Raw genomic sequence first — 15,049 nt, 5'->3', positions numbered from 1 at the left:
TCCCTTCCATTTTTGGAGTCATAAAGAAGAGGTATGACATAACATACTACATATGTACCAAGAAAAACATTGCTGTGGCTGGGCTGAGTCCTTTGGAAACACAAACTGAACCACTGAGAGGACAGCAGTGCTTCATTTTTTTCTTTTCAGTTCTTTTGGAAGACTAAGATCATCTGTAGAAGTTCCTCACATAAGCAACCATAGCACAATTTCATACCAAATTCCCCTTCACAGTGTCTTTGAACATCAACTTCCTTAGTTCAGAGAACCAGTGTCAAGTCATAAGAAACAAAACCTGGAGAACCAACACCAACCTCTGAAACACTCCCAGTGAATGGCATGTTTAAGCTGCACAAAATAAGGAATTCAAAACTAGGGCATGGATTATTCTTCATGTAATTCATGCTGGGAGAAACACGGAAAAAAACCAAGCAGGCAAAGAGGCAACAACAGCAGTGCAGCACGCCTAAAACTTTAATCTTTGTTTTTAAAGAGTACAGAATTGAAAGTGACGCTTTCTTTTCCTTTCCACCCTCCCATTCTCTATTCCATTGCTTCCCAAGTTCTCTCTTAGAGGAAATATTTCTTTGTTGATTAGTTTGACTTCCCTTCAAGTGAGGCATAGAAGTTAATCTCCAAAAGTAGGTGCCAATGCAGTGAAACACTGGCACATGCACTCCAGTCCGCTCCCATTCATGGCATCATTTAAGTGCAATTCTTGAACACCATTTTTGATACGGATGTTTTTACTTAACCAAAGAGGGGAGGAGGAGGTATATTTGTGTGGTCTTAACCAGGGAGGGAAGGAAGACATACAAAATCCATCATCTTGTTTCCCAATTTAAAGGCAGTTTTAGAAGCAGTCTGTCACTGACACATTGTTAAAATCTTAAGCAGCAGCTTAACTGGAAAAGTTTGTAGCAGTAAGAAACCCCAGGGCACTTCAAAAAGGGGAGCTTTGAAATTGCTGCTCAATGCCAGCTAAAGCAGCCTCACAAGGTCAATCAGACTTCTAAGTCTAAACACCCTCTGCTCCTAATGCCATTAAGTAAACACATTTCATTAATACAATTATATAAAGAGGAAGACTGGCAAGACAATACAAAAGGTTATCAAGAATGGGAAAACCTACAGAGTTCAGAAAACAAGATTCTGGAAAATGAAAGTGGACTTTATTTACACTGTAGGCTTTCACTTTTTATCCTTTTGAAATACATTTAATTTTAAATTAATAAAGATCATAAACTAATTAATTGATATGTTCTCTAAACAGACATATTAAAAATCAGAAATTACAGCACAGGACCCATCATTTAAATATGCCAATAATAGAACAATTAAAGTGATGCTGGCTAATGTGAGGATAAAAGATGTGGCTCTAAGGAGAAGTGTGGATTAGAGGAGAATTGAGAGTAAAGCAGGTGATGCCTTAGTCTGAATCTGAGCTCTCTTGCTTGCTGGTATGGTACTGGCTGACTGCTTCCTCCAAAGGAGCCATTGTCCCATCCGGCCGCACTCCCATTGGCTTTATGAGCTCATCTCTGTGAGGGATTGAAAGAAAGAATCCATATTAGCATGTGCACACATATCAATTCCCATGTGTATAATACAGTCACATACAGTATATGCTTTTGTACATAATGAGCCTCTAAAAGGAAGTTATTCCTGCTAAAGCTGTCTGTTTTGAAGAAAAAGGCACAAAAAACCTTCCCAAATAGGTGGGAGGGGAAGAGCAGGACAGATAAAGACTTCATTCATGTAGGCCAAACCTACTTAGCCATGAAAAGACAGTGCCTAATAGGCACCATGAAAAGTCAGTGCCTAATAGGCTCAAGACAAGGAGCAGGTTCACTGTTTTGGATACACAAACTAGCTTTTCTTCTGAGAGTTCTCTAGCAGCCAGTTCTTCCTAAAATTCCACCTGCCATTCTGGCTAACATATACCCAAGCAATTAAAGCAATGATTTGATAAATATTCATCTTGTGAAGGAAATAAATCAGTTACGAGAACAGACTCTGCCTACACCACTACTAGGGGTGTGTTAAGGACTTGCTGATTCATTTAAAAATAACTGACTGATTCTAAAACTATTGCTTTTGTTTGTGGCAGTTTAATTACAGGATTTACAGCCATTTTAATCTCTTCAGAGCTCCAAAGGCTGCTCAGTGGTTAATCCAATTATATCTACTCCAAAAGCTACAGCCTCATCTAAGAGATGATTAATTATTGATTAAGCCAATCAAAAAGTATTAGCAAAGATTTATTTTATCCTTACTTTTTATCACCTCGTTTATATGTGGATTATGGCAAAAGCTGTAAGGGCAAAGATAACATTTTGATTTTATGCTGAAAAAAAAGGGAAAATACCTCTAAATATTCAGGAATCGCCTTAAATAAAGGAGCAGAGGTTTGATGTTAATTTACCCCTTGGTTGAAAGGCAGCCCAGTAAAACTGTCAATTTAACATACATCTACCATCCTCCCAAGCCACGGACAATAAAACTGCATCACTTGGTGGGGAAGCAAAGCCATCTCACCAGCTCTCTGCCTGGTCTGCACTACTAACTTGGCAGAAAAAAGGGACAACAATTCCTTGAACACAGCTGCCAATCAATCCAACCTTGATGCACCCACAGGAACAGTAAGAAAGGCAACATCTGTGTTACATGGCATGCATACGCCAGACACTGTACAGTCAAGATGCAGTTAAATCACATCTCAAAAAGATGTGATTAAACAGCAAGATAAATTCAGCTGTTTGTGCAGATGTGACAATCAGATCCTACAGTGATAAACCCATAAATCTCACATGATAAACTATTGCTGTGGCTTGGCTGACCAGGTCTGGTGGGAAGCCTGAGTCCAGGGAAGGAAGTTTGCAAGACCAGATCAAAAGAGCACAGGGAAGGCTCTCCCTCAGCGTGGGTGGAAGAGGAGGATCCATCTTTAAACAGACTGGAGAGAGTTTGCCATTACTTCAGGATTGCCAGCAAGTCCCCTCCCTTCTGGCAATGCAATCCATAGTGTGCAGATTCTGCCCAAGTGACAGCAGTCAGAGAATCTCTTGAAGATGTACAGAAAAGACACCTCTGAGCCCTTGAAATCAGATTCAAATGGGTTCAAAACATGAAGACTCCAAATCTGGTGTCCAAAGAGGACCAGAACCCTGTCTGCTGTAGGGGTACCCCAAAGGCAAAACAGAGGAATGCTTTGGAGTTGTGTATAATAGCTAAGACTTTTTTCCCCCCCGAGAAAGAATCCTATAAATCTAAGGTCTTTTTGGTTTTCAAACTTAAAACATCATACAAAACAAGTAACATCTAAAATGCAAAAATGTAGCCAGGAAGAACAGAATCAACATTGCTTGCCCTTTAATAAAGCTGAAAGGCTCCTAGATTTTTGTTTTAAAAATCCCAAAGCGTACTCTTAAGTTCTAACATTTAATACTGCAGCCAGAAGTCAAGAAATCACCTAATTTTCTAGTAATTTACCATTTATTTTTGGTAATAAATGAATTATAATGGCTTATAAAGGATAACAATTTGTTCATGAAAAAGGGAGGAGAAACACAAGAAAACAAGGTCCCATGGTCCCTTTATGCGGGGACCTCCTGCTCCTCCCAACAATTCTTAGGACTCTAAATATTGTCAAGAAGTCCTATCTCATTCTTTGTCAATTATAAAAGCAAAGCTCTTTCTTTTCCAGCCTCACTTTCACATCCTGCTTTAGCTTTAGGCTTTAACCATGGGAGCCAGGCTGAGCTCACATTGCACGGAGTAACAAGGATGCTTATCAAGTACCTTTCTGTTCCTCCTGGAGCTTCCTGCTTTGCAGGATGGGAGAGGGCTGGTAGGGGTTTGCTGTTCTCTGCATTAGGAGGCTGAATTCCACACATCCTTCCTCAGGCAAGTGCTACCCAGTAAAACTGAACTGTGTGAAGACAGAAATATGCCAAGCCACCAAAGGAAGAAGGAGGAGAAACAAAGATCAGCCTATTTTGTTTCTAACCACAATCTAGACCTCAACTGTGCTTTGACACCCTAGGCTACCTGAGGATGTGCTGCTCACTGTCCACAGTGAGAGAAAGACAAGGTGGGAAAGGAAGTGCCAGGAACTGACAGGCAGAGCCTCAGAAAACAGGTCACTGTCCAGAAACTGGATGTTTATAGCACATCCATAGTGCAGAATATTGCTGGCCTCAGCCCAGTAGATGGCAGTGGGAATTCTTCAATATCATATCATTCTTCCATATTCTGAAGTTCCATACAAGCACACAATGTGTGTATTTATACATGTTTGAACATCCTTAGGTGACCTTCCACGTACTCAAACGCATCTTGTAACACTCATTTTTCTAATGCAAATAAAGCATTCTATTCAAGTGTACTTAGGAATACACCATAATTAAACAGTTAGTAAAATGCATTCTCTTCTTCCACTTGCAGATCTCCCAAGAGTCCCTTCAAAAATATCCATACAAGTTCAACCTTCCTGCTTGCATTTAGCTTGATAATGACTCAGAAATCATTACCTTGTTTTGAAGGGTGACTCTCTCCTGCCTGCTGTCTGTGCTGCAGGGCAGCACTGCCACACAGAATTAATGACGGTGTCTGTAATCAAACAGCCATCATGTAAACACCAGCCTGCCCCTTTGATAAAACAGCGTCTTGGGGACCTATTCACCTCCGTATAATTGAATGCCACAAAATAGACTCGATGTAGCATTGCCTTCTTCATTGATCCTATGATTAATTTTGTGTTTTTAATGAGTATGGTACCTTATTTAGACAGGTTCTCTTACTTGTTTTGTTGACTTCTGTTCAACGTACAACAAAACCCAAGCTGTGATAATTGGGAGACCATTTTATCAGCAAAAGGATTCTTGCTATTAATACAAGGTTGGCTTGGGAAAAGCATCCTGACATTCTAAATTAGTCAATTAATATACAATTCTACCTACCATTCATAATAGAAAAAATGTTAGCATTTTTTCCAGACATTTTAATTAACACGGAGTATCTCCAATAATCTATTATATGGCAGAATATCACACGACACTGACTTAAGGTGGCTTACTAGATGTTCTGCAAAAAAAAAATGGAAGGTTGAATTAAATCCTTGCAGATCTGTGGAGTTTTTCAAAGCTGAAAGATGTGCATCATGTGCAGAGGACACCGATTTACAGTCATCAAACAGTTCTCAAAGAACCAACAAGACACTACCGAAGACAAAACCCACAGAGTTATATCAAGGCCAAGTTCAGGCATCCAGCATCAGCCTAAGTAGTATATACATCTCCCAAGAAATGCAGTAACTGAGATTTCTCATGTTCACTTATACTTACAATTTGTATATATTTGATGACTTTAAAAAAGTAATCTCACTCAGCCAAATTTGATCTAAATACTAATTTCTATAAAAGCCTTTGCAGAATCCAACTCTATGTTAAAATACTGGCACAGGGGAAATGGGTTCATAACGATATTCAGTTTATCTTACAAGTATTTTGAGAAATCAAAACTGGGTGATTCATTTTAATTTAGCCTTGTTGATGATCAATTACCTCATGAACAGGCCCAAACACCAATAACCTAAAAGAGTAAAAAAGCTTGGGAAGTATGACCTGAAATGACCAAAAGCATCAATCAGTTTTACATGATCTCAGAAAGTTTCTATTTTTCAGTGCCAATGCTGAAAATAAAAACAAACCTGAAAAGCATACTACAGAACTAGGGAAAAGATGTCCCTTTGTAGTTATAGCTCCAATAAACCGTTTAGAAAGGGTACAGTGCAAACATTCAGCAGCCATTAATTTCCCAGGCTATAATTTCCCAGAAGTAGTACGGCTTGGAAAATTTGTTTTGTGAGTTCTCATATTCAGCCAGTCAAAGTCAAATCTGAAGCGCCCCAGTGACAAACTGGCCTAATTATTATAATCAGTCAGGGAAGGAAGTTGACAAGTTTGTTAGTCCTTCAACTTTTTTTCATACTTTTCTTCAATAAAAGTGTGGCAGTTCTTTAAAGCTTAGCTTCCACTGCTGGGACAATATCAGTAAACTAAGCAAACCTGTTTTGCTGTACATCCCACAAGCTTAGTCTAAGCTCCTGTTCAGGTTACATTAAATTATATAAACTTGCTCAAGAGGAGAAGAAGTTGTTTGTTCTTGTTCCAACTTCCTCCCCTCTGTAAGCAAAGCACTGCACCAAACTGAACCCGTTCATGGCACATTTCCCCTCCTATGATGACAAGAGAGAAAAGCAGAAGCAGGAAACCTGCCATGAGCCCTCTGCCTCAAAGGAAGACTCAAACCCCAGAATCAACCAAAAACTCCAACCAAGCAACCTCTGCTTTGAATCTGTAGGGTACAAACCAAGGGTAAGAAGTGCATTCCATGTAGATTTAAGTCTGCAAACTCCCAGCACTCCTCAAGGTGGAGGCAGCACAAGTTTCCTGTTCCAAAACCATGGAGGGACTCCCACTACTATCAGCATGGTACTAACGTCTTCTTGTATGCAAGACTGGCAACTTCCCATGTTGTTTAACATCTGCAGGGCCCACAATTGCACTCAATTACATTCATGAAAAACATCCCACAACCTTCCCATTCCAAGTCTTACTTTCTTTTTCCCTCCTGCCAGCATTTCCTCCTCCCCTATTTTTAGCAAAACAAAAAGTGTGGGAAGAACAGTGAAATGATTTTATTCATGTCATCACAGCACCTAAAGGGATCACATCAACAACACTGTCCCACAGTAACCACAATACAAAACAAACAAGCAAAAACCCTACCACAGAGTCCCAGCCCTGAAGAAGTGTAAGTACTATAAAAGAAATTGCAGGTGAATGTAGGGGGCACAGAAGGCTCAAGGTGACAGCAATGCTGCTGGCCAAGAGGATAAGTGGTGACACAGGGCAGCAGCTGCTCAGTCATTGTCAGCCTGTGGCAGGCACTGCAGCAGGTGCCTCCAACCCTCCAGACTGAAAGGGCTCTTGTGCCACAGTAACCATTGGGAGTTTTTGTGTAACTGCTGCAGTGACAGCAACTGCCTTCAGTCTCAGCTTATCTGCAGCCTCAATCTTACTTTCAAAGAACGTTTTAGACCATTTAGTCATTTTACTGTGGTACCCTTCATGCTCAGCATCTTAATTCTCTAGCTTAACATAGCAATGATTCAATTAAGATTACATGTGCATTGCATTTACTTCTCTTTCCTAAGAAGACTATGACATGGTACGGTTGCCTTCCCTGCAAATAATGCGAAAAAAATATCTAATTACTTCATTGATACTCTCAGATCAGTTATTCTAAGTTCCTTCCCTGTTTTCAATCCTGCCTGTAATTCAGTTTTTGACAACTAATGTAAAATCCAGATTGTCCTGTATCTTTTGCTATATTCCTAATCCTTAAAAGAGATATAAAAACTTGTTTTGCTGAATTTCTCTCAATAGATCTTGTTAATTGACTATCTATAGACTCTCACAAAACAAGCACATTTCTAGCTGATGAGTTTTTTCCACATTTGAAGAATGAATGTCCTTAAATATTTACCTCCTACAGCTCAGTTCAATGGCAAATTAGTATCACATAAGTGTTTCTCAAGAATGTAACTTTACTTATGAATTAAAAAAAATACAGGCAATCACTCCAGTATGGCTTGAAGTATGGGGAAAAAAAACCCAGTAAATTCTAGGCATATTGAGCCAAAGAGAAAAAAAGCTAGAGATAAGAGCACAGGTCTATGTTCTTTTGTACATAGAAAGTTATGAACTGAAGACCAACCCTCTGTGTATCAGTGTATCAGTACTGTAACACCATTATGTCACACTAAGTACCCATTTCTTTCATGGCATTACCTTTGTCACATAAAACAAATTACAAAGGCTGATTTGTAATCCAGTCCACACTTAACCTAATCAATCCACAATAAGTCTTAACTGCAATTTCCCTTTTAATTGCTCCATTATACAATTTATTGTTTCTGACAACAACTATTTTCACACTGTATTTGCTCTTCATGTAAGCAGCAGGCATAAGTAGTTACAATGAGATGCTGCTCATTAACTTGGGGAAAATACCCATGCTTGCCTTGGGCCTAAATTGTGTCCCATACTTTAAAAGAAGAAATTCTCTTCATTACCATCAGCCTATCTATTCAGGTCCCCTGACCACCAGGGTCTTCCCAATTCTGTCCAATCCTCTCCAAAAGAGGTTTCCTCAGAAGTCCTGCAACATATCACTCTTTTAAGTGCTAAACATTTTCTCTGCATTTAAAGTGGTCCTAATCCTACAAAGAAGTAGATTCTAGCATTATTTTGAAGCACTAGACCTTAGTAAAGAGCCAGGATACAAGCTGCCTCTCAAAAGCATAATACAATACCTAGAAAGTTTATCAAACATGTTGACAAGCTTCATAGCTTCATATTCTTTTTGTTCTTCTGTCATTTCATCCATTGGATTGGGCATTGGCTCTTCTAAGTGACCAGTGATAAGGTTAATGCTGGAGGTGAAAAAACAACACAGTTTACATTTCTGCAGGAATAAGTACGTTTTCTATCTTCTTAATAGCAGGAAACAGGAAGAACTCACAGAAACCATCAAGACTAAAACTGTCTGAACTGCACACAAAAGGTTTTGTTATAAATAGACAAGGTTCATATTTATACCCTATTTTCTCATGAATCGTGACTGAATCTTTGTGTGGATTCACTGTATTAATGTCTTGTCAGTGCTCAAAAATGCACAGGCTGGTAGTTCTTGTTGGAACATAGAGAGGAACAGTTTGAAACCAGGGGAATGACGATGGTAACAACAACAATGTCATTAGTACTAATGACATAAATAGGGAACTGGATGACAGATACATGTCTGAAATTAATTCTGTACAGGCTTGATTTTAAAAATATAGATTAATAAAAATATAGATTATATCTTTTTAAAAAGATAGGTTCCAGTTAATTTTCCATTAAATTAGTTAAGCCCTTCCATTATGATGATTTTTTGCTCAAACCAGATTAAGTTACTTCACTTTGAGCATTTACAAAGCCAGCTTTATTTTCACTGTTAATACAAATGAAGAGTGATACAGAAATGGTAACAAAAGCAGAGAAGTAGTTCTAAAGAAAACTTTCAGGGCACATTATCCTTTCAAACATTTTAATCACAGATATTTAACAGCAAAACAGAAAATCAGATGCATAAATCAACTGAGTTATCTCGAATGTTTCATATAAGTGTTAGCTTTTAACTAAATGGATGTTATAGTTTTACTTATATGCATATAAGTGAATGTCAGGCTTTTGAAAGAAGAGTATAGAGGAAACAGCAAGAAAAAAAATCCTAAAGTGTAGAAATAAAAAGAAACCTCCTGGTTTAGAGTTAATTTCTTAGCATAGAAGCAACGTAACTCCTAAATCTCATACATTTAATCCCTGTCCTTTGTTCATGTACCTTGACAGGAATCTTTCAATAAACCACAAGCACCCACCACGCACCTAATCATGTCTGTGTAATTCAAGGAAAACAGAGTAAAACAGAAGAATAATGTTAACGCTTCAGATGTCCACTATCAACAATTTTAGAACATCTTTAAAATGGCATAAAATCCCATGACAAACTAAAACCTCTAGCACCCAATCAATTACAACTAATAAAAATCAACTGAGCTTCTACATGGTCAGTGAATTTGTCAATCAAATATATTGCATTCCTGCTGCATGACTTCTATACAAGTTATTTTGCTCCTCCTGTATTTACATATGTGGCCTACTTGGTTTTTCAGGAAAATTTTAGTACCAGGCAATCTGAAACTCAGTTAAAACCAAAACTAAACCTACTGGTTTTCTCCTTTTTAACAAAGTTCTGACTAAAACTTTTAGCCATATCTGACACCATTACTTTCTCCATTACAGAGATATACCCCACAAACTGTAGTTAGCAGCTTGGCAAACTTCACGTGAGTTCCTCAAAAATCTGGTACAAAACCCATCCTTGCTAAGTTTGCTACTAAATTTTTTCCTATCACTTCCTTAAAAATCTCTTTTCACACTTGAAATTTAAGTAGTTATTCAGATGTTAAATCATTCTCGTAGTAAATTTTTTTCTCCCCTGCAACCATATCTGACTACATGATGGACACTATTAGAGGCTGGTTTCTCAATAATTAGACCATGAAATCAGCAGAAGACAGGAGTTAATATAAGCAAGTTAAGTTAATATCATTCCAAAACTGGCCTCTCTGAAAAAGGTAACAAAACACCCAAAATCCCATCAAAAGAATACAAAATGCAATGGGATATGTGATATTGAAAACAATACCATACTTTGGCTTTGCAGATTTGTATTCTTCTGTGTCTGTATCCTCATCATCTGAGTACCAATGATCTCCTCTTCCTCCTGCTAGCAGGCCCCTGGCTGCCAGCAATCCTGCTGCGTTACCATAGCCTGTGTATTTCAACAAGCTATCGACTGCAAAGAGGATACAGAAAATTATTCAGCTGTACTCAGCTACAAAACAAACCCCACAGAATACTACAAGAACTGGGAGTTACAGCAAGAGGTAAATATACCAATTACAGCAAGACCTTATACAAAAGGGAGAAGAAAAAGTAATTTTTACCTCTCTCTTTACAAAGAACAAAAAGAAATTCTGCTGCAATTTGCTTTACTCCAAGGTCAACATGTGTCATAAGGCGGACAAGTTTGTTCCTCACTGTTGTGCCAACTTCAGGACGGTTTGAGACATCTCTTAATGGGGGCAGTACCTGGCAGCACACAAGAAAGGGAAGAACAGCATAAAATGCATGGAAATATCATGCAAAACCAATATTTGCAAAAACAAATGTAGTCAACAGAACAAAAAAAATTACTCCGTCCTTCAAGAAAAAAAAAAAGCAATAAAATCAGACAACTATGCCCACATGCATTAATAGTGACTCTTGCTTCTTATTATATTTAAGTTTTCTGGTCGGTCATTTTGGGCAGAAAAATACTGTCTCAAATGCTCAAATGCAGACTTTAAAAATACAATTACTAGGAGTTTATGAGCACAAATGGGTGTCCCAGGAGAGTTGGTCAACAGGCAGCCATAACCTCATGTTCTCTGTTTCTTCTGTTTTCCTCATGTATCTTGTAAAAGTATTCAAAATACCAGTTTAAGGAAGCTTACACTCTTAAAAAATGCTCTGTAGTTTATACAGAACAACGACGTGCTTAATGAAAAAGCACGAAAATAAGTACATTGCAAGTTCTACTTCAAAATTTCAAAAATGGGCTCCACATAGAGAGGAAACACATACTTCAACCACAAAACACTTTTAAAAGCTCAAGCTAAATTTCAGAAATATTTTGGAGAAATCATGATTTAACATTTCCTCAAATACACTATTTTCTCATTAGAGGTCATTAATATTGTTAACTTCAACCCTCAAGAAAGGCAGGTAGTGCATGAATGATGCAAACCATCTTGTGCCTCCTTGTATGGATGCCTTCAGACTCAATATCTATGTACATTTTTTCACATTCAAAGGATATATTATATGATCTGCAAACAAATCCGGGCCATAATATGAAATATTTAATGATCTGAAGACTCAAATAAGAATTATAGATCTTCAATATTTTATTAAGGAATAAAAAAAGTGTGTCACTATAATAAGAAATTGCAAGTTCTTTTCTAGGTGTCTAACGTAAAGTGTCATGTCCTGTGCAAAACTGCAGTACAATTACTACTGAAATTGGACTCACTGGGAACTGATCCTTACATTAATTCTACAGTACTGACTGCTTTGGATAAAACAGATCCTTCTTTTTCAGGCCAAGTATTCAAACAATTAGCAAAAACATTTTACTTTGTCCCCGCTTACTCCCCCCAATGGGGATAGTACCACGACTGCCATTTCCAGTGTGTTGTAAGAATGAATTAATGTTTTTAGAGTACTCTAATACTAATACAGTGATGAGTGCCATAGGACAGTCCATGAGGAAATCAATCATCCTGTCTTCAAATCACAATTTGAATAGCACACAATAAATAAAGCCCAAGGCCAGAACTTAACAATGAGGGTTATTCAAAATATCAAACATCCAGTCATGCAGTTAGCAACATCCATCCATTCTCTGCACTATATGAGGCAGTGGTCCTGTGGCAGGAGTCAGCATGCAATTATATCCTGACATTGAGATGCTCAGATGTCGTAAAAACATGCAGACAACTTCATTTTCTAGCTTCTGTACACTTGGCTCTGCAACTTTTTTTTTTATTTTGGAAGTTAACAGATCAGCAAAGTATCTTAAAAACTAAGTGCTGTGAAGAAAAACAAGCAACAAGAACAAGTTTCTTAAATTCCTCAAAAACACTTTTCTGGTATAGATGAAAGAGGCAGAAAATATATTATCTTCTTAATTTTAAATTCCATTTATGAATTCAGGCGCAGCTTTGATCTGGAAGCAGCATCTGGGATGCAACTCAAAAGCCACTGCAGCTTAGGAGGAGAGCAGAAACCAGAGGAGCAATTTCTTTCTTGTGCTCATCTTTTAGCTTCTTTCCACTTGACCTCAGGAAAAGCAGCAAAACAAATAGAAAACACCACACTCAACCACCAAGCTACACAGATCCTTCAGGTCTTTAACCATGGCACAGAAATCATCTTCCCTGTTAAAAGCTACAGTCCATACTGTAATAAAGAGCCTTTATAAGAGACAAAGAGATGAAGTGTGCCCTCTGTCCAGGGGCATGTTTAGTCTGACAGGACAGCTGATATACACTGGTACACAAGTCTTAATCCTAACAACTCCTTTCTGATGAAGTAAAACTAAAACTCAAGCAGAACCCATCAAAACACCTGTATTCTCACTTGCCACCACATAGCTCTGCAAAGTCTAATTAACTGCACTGAAATGCTTCTTATTTACTGAATGTAAGGGAACAGACCTTACTGAATTTTTTGCCCATCTCATAGGATACACGGTGACTGACATTGACACAGCTTTACAATATCCCTGATGTTATTATTTAACAGCTCTACAAAATGTACCATGGAACTCAGGCCATAATATCTGTTGATTTACATGACTGAAAAATTATTTCTACAGCACTGTCTTGCACTGATGTACAAACCTCAAAGTTCATCACCAGTTTCAAATGCAAATTTCGATGAATTTTACTCACCTGAGCTTTGATAAACTTCCTGATATTCCTGTGAGTTCGGCAGCATTCAGTTAATAAACTAAGAACTGGAGTCAGACCTTCTCTGTAGCTGCTTCCCTAAAATAAGGCCAAATACAAATAAAATATTTTAAGAGCAAACATTCCTTTTCAAATTCTATGAACGCTTCAATAAAGTTTTATATGAGAGTCAAAATATGAACTTTACATAAAGAACCAAATGTTCACCCTCAGACACACAGCAAAGAGCTTCAGATATTCACGGGAATTTGGAGGTGTTTCACAGTTTAGTTGGATATCCATATTTGTGCTAAGTACTGGCTGAAAGGTTTATACAGAACTTTATATATGTGCAATTTTTGCCTTAGTGAAAGAGGCCCCTTTTGTGAAAAATCCCTGCAGTCCATACCTTGTCTATTCTCTTCTCCATGAAATCCAGTAAAATCTGAATAGCTCCCATATTCATACCATTGTATTTTATATCTGTTTCCTCTTGGGACGATGGATTAATAAGAACATCCAAGCAAGAAACAGGAACATTGCTTAAGAGGTTGATTGCATTGCTGAAACAGATTTTAAAAATTCATTATTCATTTGGAAGGAACGATTAAAAACAGAGTACAACTCACCATAAACTGCTTGTACAACTGCAATCAAAAAGAGGCCCTACAACTCAAACAATGCTTTATTTTCTCCTCTCTGGGTTTTAAAGAAGGTGGCCTGCATTATCGCCTGAGTTCTGGCTCTTGGAACAAACAAGGAAAAAGAAAGACAAAAAGTTCCAAAAGCAGCAGTGCAGGATTACTTCCAGCCCCGACAGTGTCTCATCCCATGGACAAGGCACAGCTTTCAGCAGCAAGCTACAGCAGCTGATCTTGCAGGACAGCAGGGGGAACTCTCACATTGATCTGCAGCAGTCAGAGTTTTTTTCCTCCTTGAAACTTAAAACATTTTACCATACATCCATATTACCAACATTAGTATGGCAAAATACAATATGGACAACATTTCCTCCTGCTGTAACAGGGGGGCAAAGTGGCCTTTTCTTAGGTCCCCTGAAATATTTTCATTTTTATTTAGCTTGCAGTATTTATGAAGTACAGAAGGCTTTTTAACACATTAAAAAAAGACTCAGGTTTATGTATCAAGCACTACCCTTCAGTAACTGGCAGTGTTCTCAACTTAGGACACAAAGAGGAGCATTTCCAAAGAGCCATTAAATTATTTCAATTAGGTCACAGGGTCCCTCCCTCCTCTTCAACGGAGTAAGGTGGGACTTACTTTGCAAGGATCTCTTGCAGGGTACACATGCCTTGAGTTTGCTATCTACCCTGTTCTCACTGTACAGACTTGGGCTTGTACTGTTCCTGAATACTGGGAGAAATTACGCAGATGCTGCAAAAATTAGAATTCCATCATTATTTACTTGCTGATGTCCAACTAAACTTAAAAATGGATGTATTTAGAAATAGCACAAAACAATTCAGGTTTACCCATGCAGACCTCAAAGCTATCAATGAACCAATGAGCACTCATGTTTCAAGGACTGGTGAAGTGCTCCAAGAATGGAGAAATCTTTTCAAACAACTTCATTTAAGACTTTTAATAATATCTACTTAGAAGCTGCCCTCTAAGTTATTAATACTATTCTAACAAAGAATTAGCAAAAGAGAAAGCAAACCATGGCCATCTGACCATAACAGGATTTCTAACAAAATTGCTAGTTCTGGTTTGATCAGACTGGGTGGCTGTTCCACACTGTGCCATCTCTTTTTGCTCTTTTAGTAATTGAAATTCAGACCACTATTACTTTTGGGACTGCCTGTTCTCTTTGTTTTGTTCTAAATCGTGCTCAAGATATGCCTTTTATATCACAGAAGTTAT

At 38.0% G+C, this 15,049-nt stretch overlaps 1 protein-coding gene across 2 annotated transcripts in view; it reads right to left on the bottom strand.

Annotated features, from left to right (window-relative positions):
- Positions 1–456: 456 nt before the first annotated feature.
- The window catches only part of RIC8B (RIC8 guanine nucleotide exchange factor B), a 33,076-nt gene continuing 18,483 nt past the window's right edge, over positions 457–15,049 (bottom strand). For both annotated transcript variants that reach the window (XM_054632226.2, XM_077178482.1), the window contains 6 exons: positions 13,575–13,728; positions 13,169–13,264; positions 10,619–10,763; positions 10,323–10,467; positions 8,381–8,500; positions 457–1,541 (listed from right to left, as the gene is read on the bottom strand). In XM_054632226.2, the coding sequence (XP_054488201.2) occupies positions 1,430–1,541; positions 8,381–8,500; positions 10,323–10,467; positions 10,619–10,763; positions 13,169–13,264; positions 13,575–13,728 (772 nt within the window). In that variant the 3' untranslated portion in view covers positions 457–1,429. The remainder of the gene's footprint in view (positions 1,542–8,380; positions 8,501–10,322; positions 10,468–10,618; positions 10,764–13,168; positions 13,265–13,574; positions 13,729–15,049) is intronic.

The sequence above is a fragment of the Agelaius phoeniceus genome, chromosome 5 (genome assembly GCF_051311805.1).
Source record: "Agelaius phoeniceus isolate bAgePho1 chromosome 5, bAgePho1.hap1, whole genome shotgun sequence".
Lineage (NCBI taxonomy): Eukaryota > Metazoa > Chordata > Aves > Passeriformes > Icteridae > Agelaius > Agelaius phoeniceus.
This window is presented reverse-complemented; position numbering and strand designations above follow the sequence as displayed.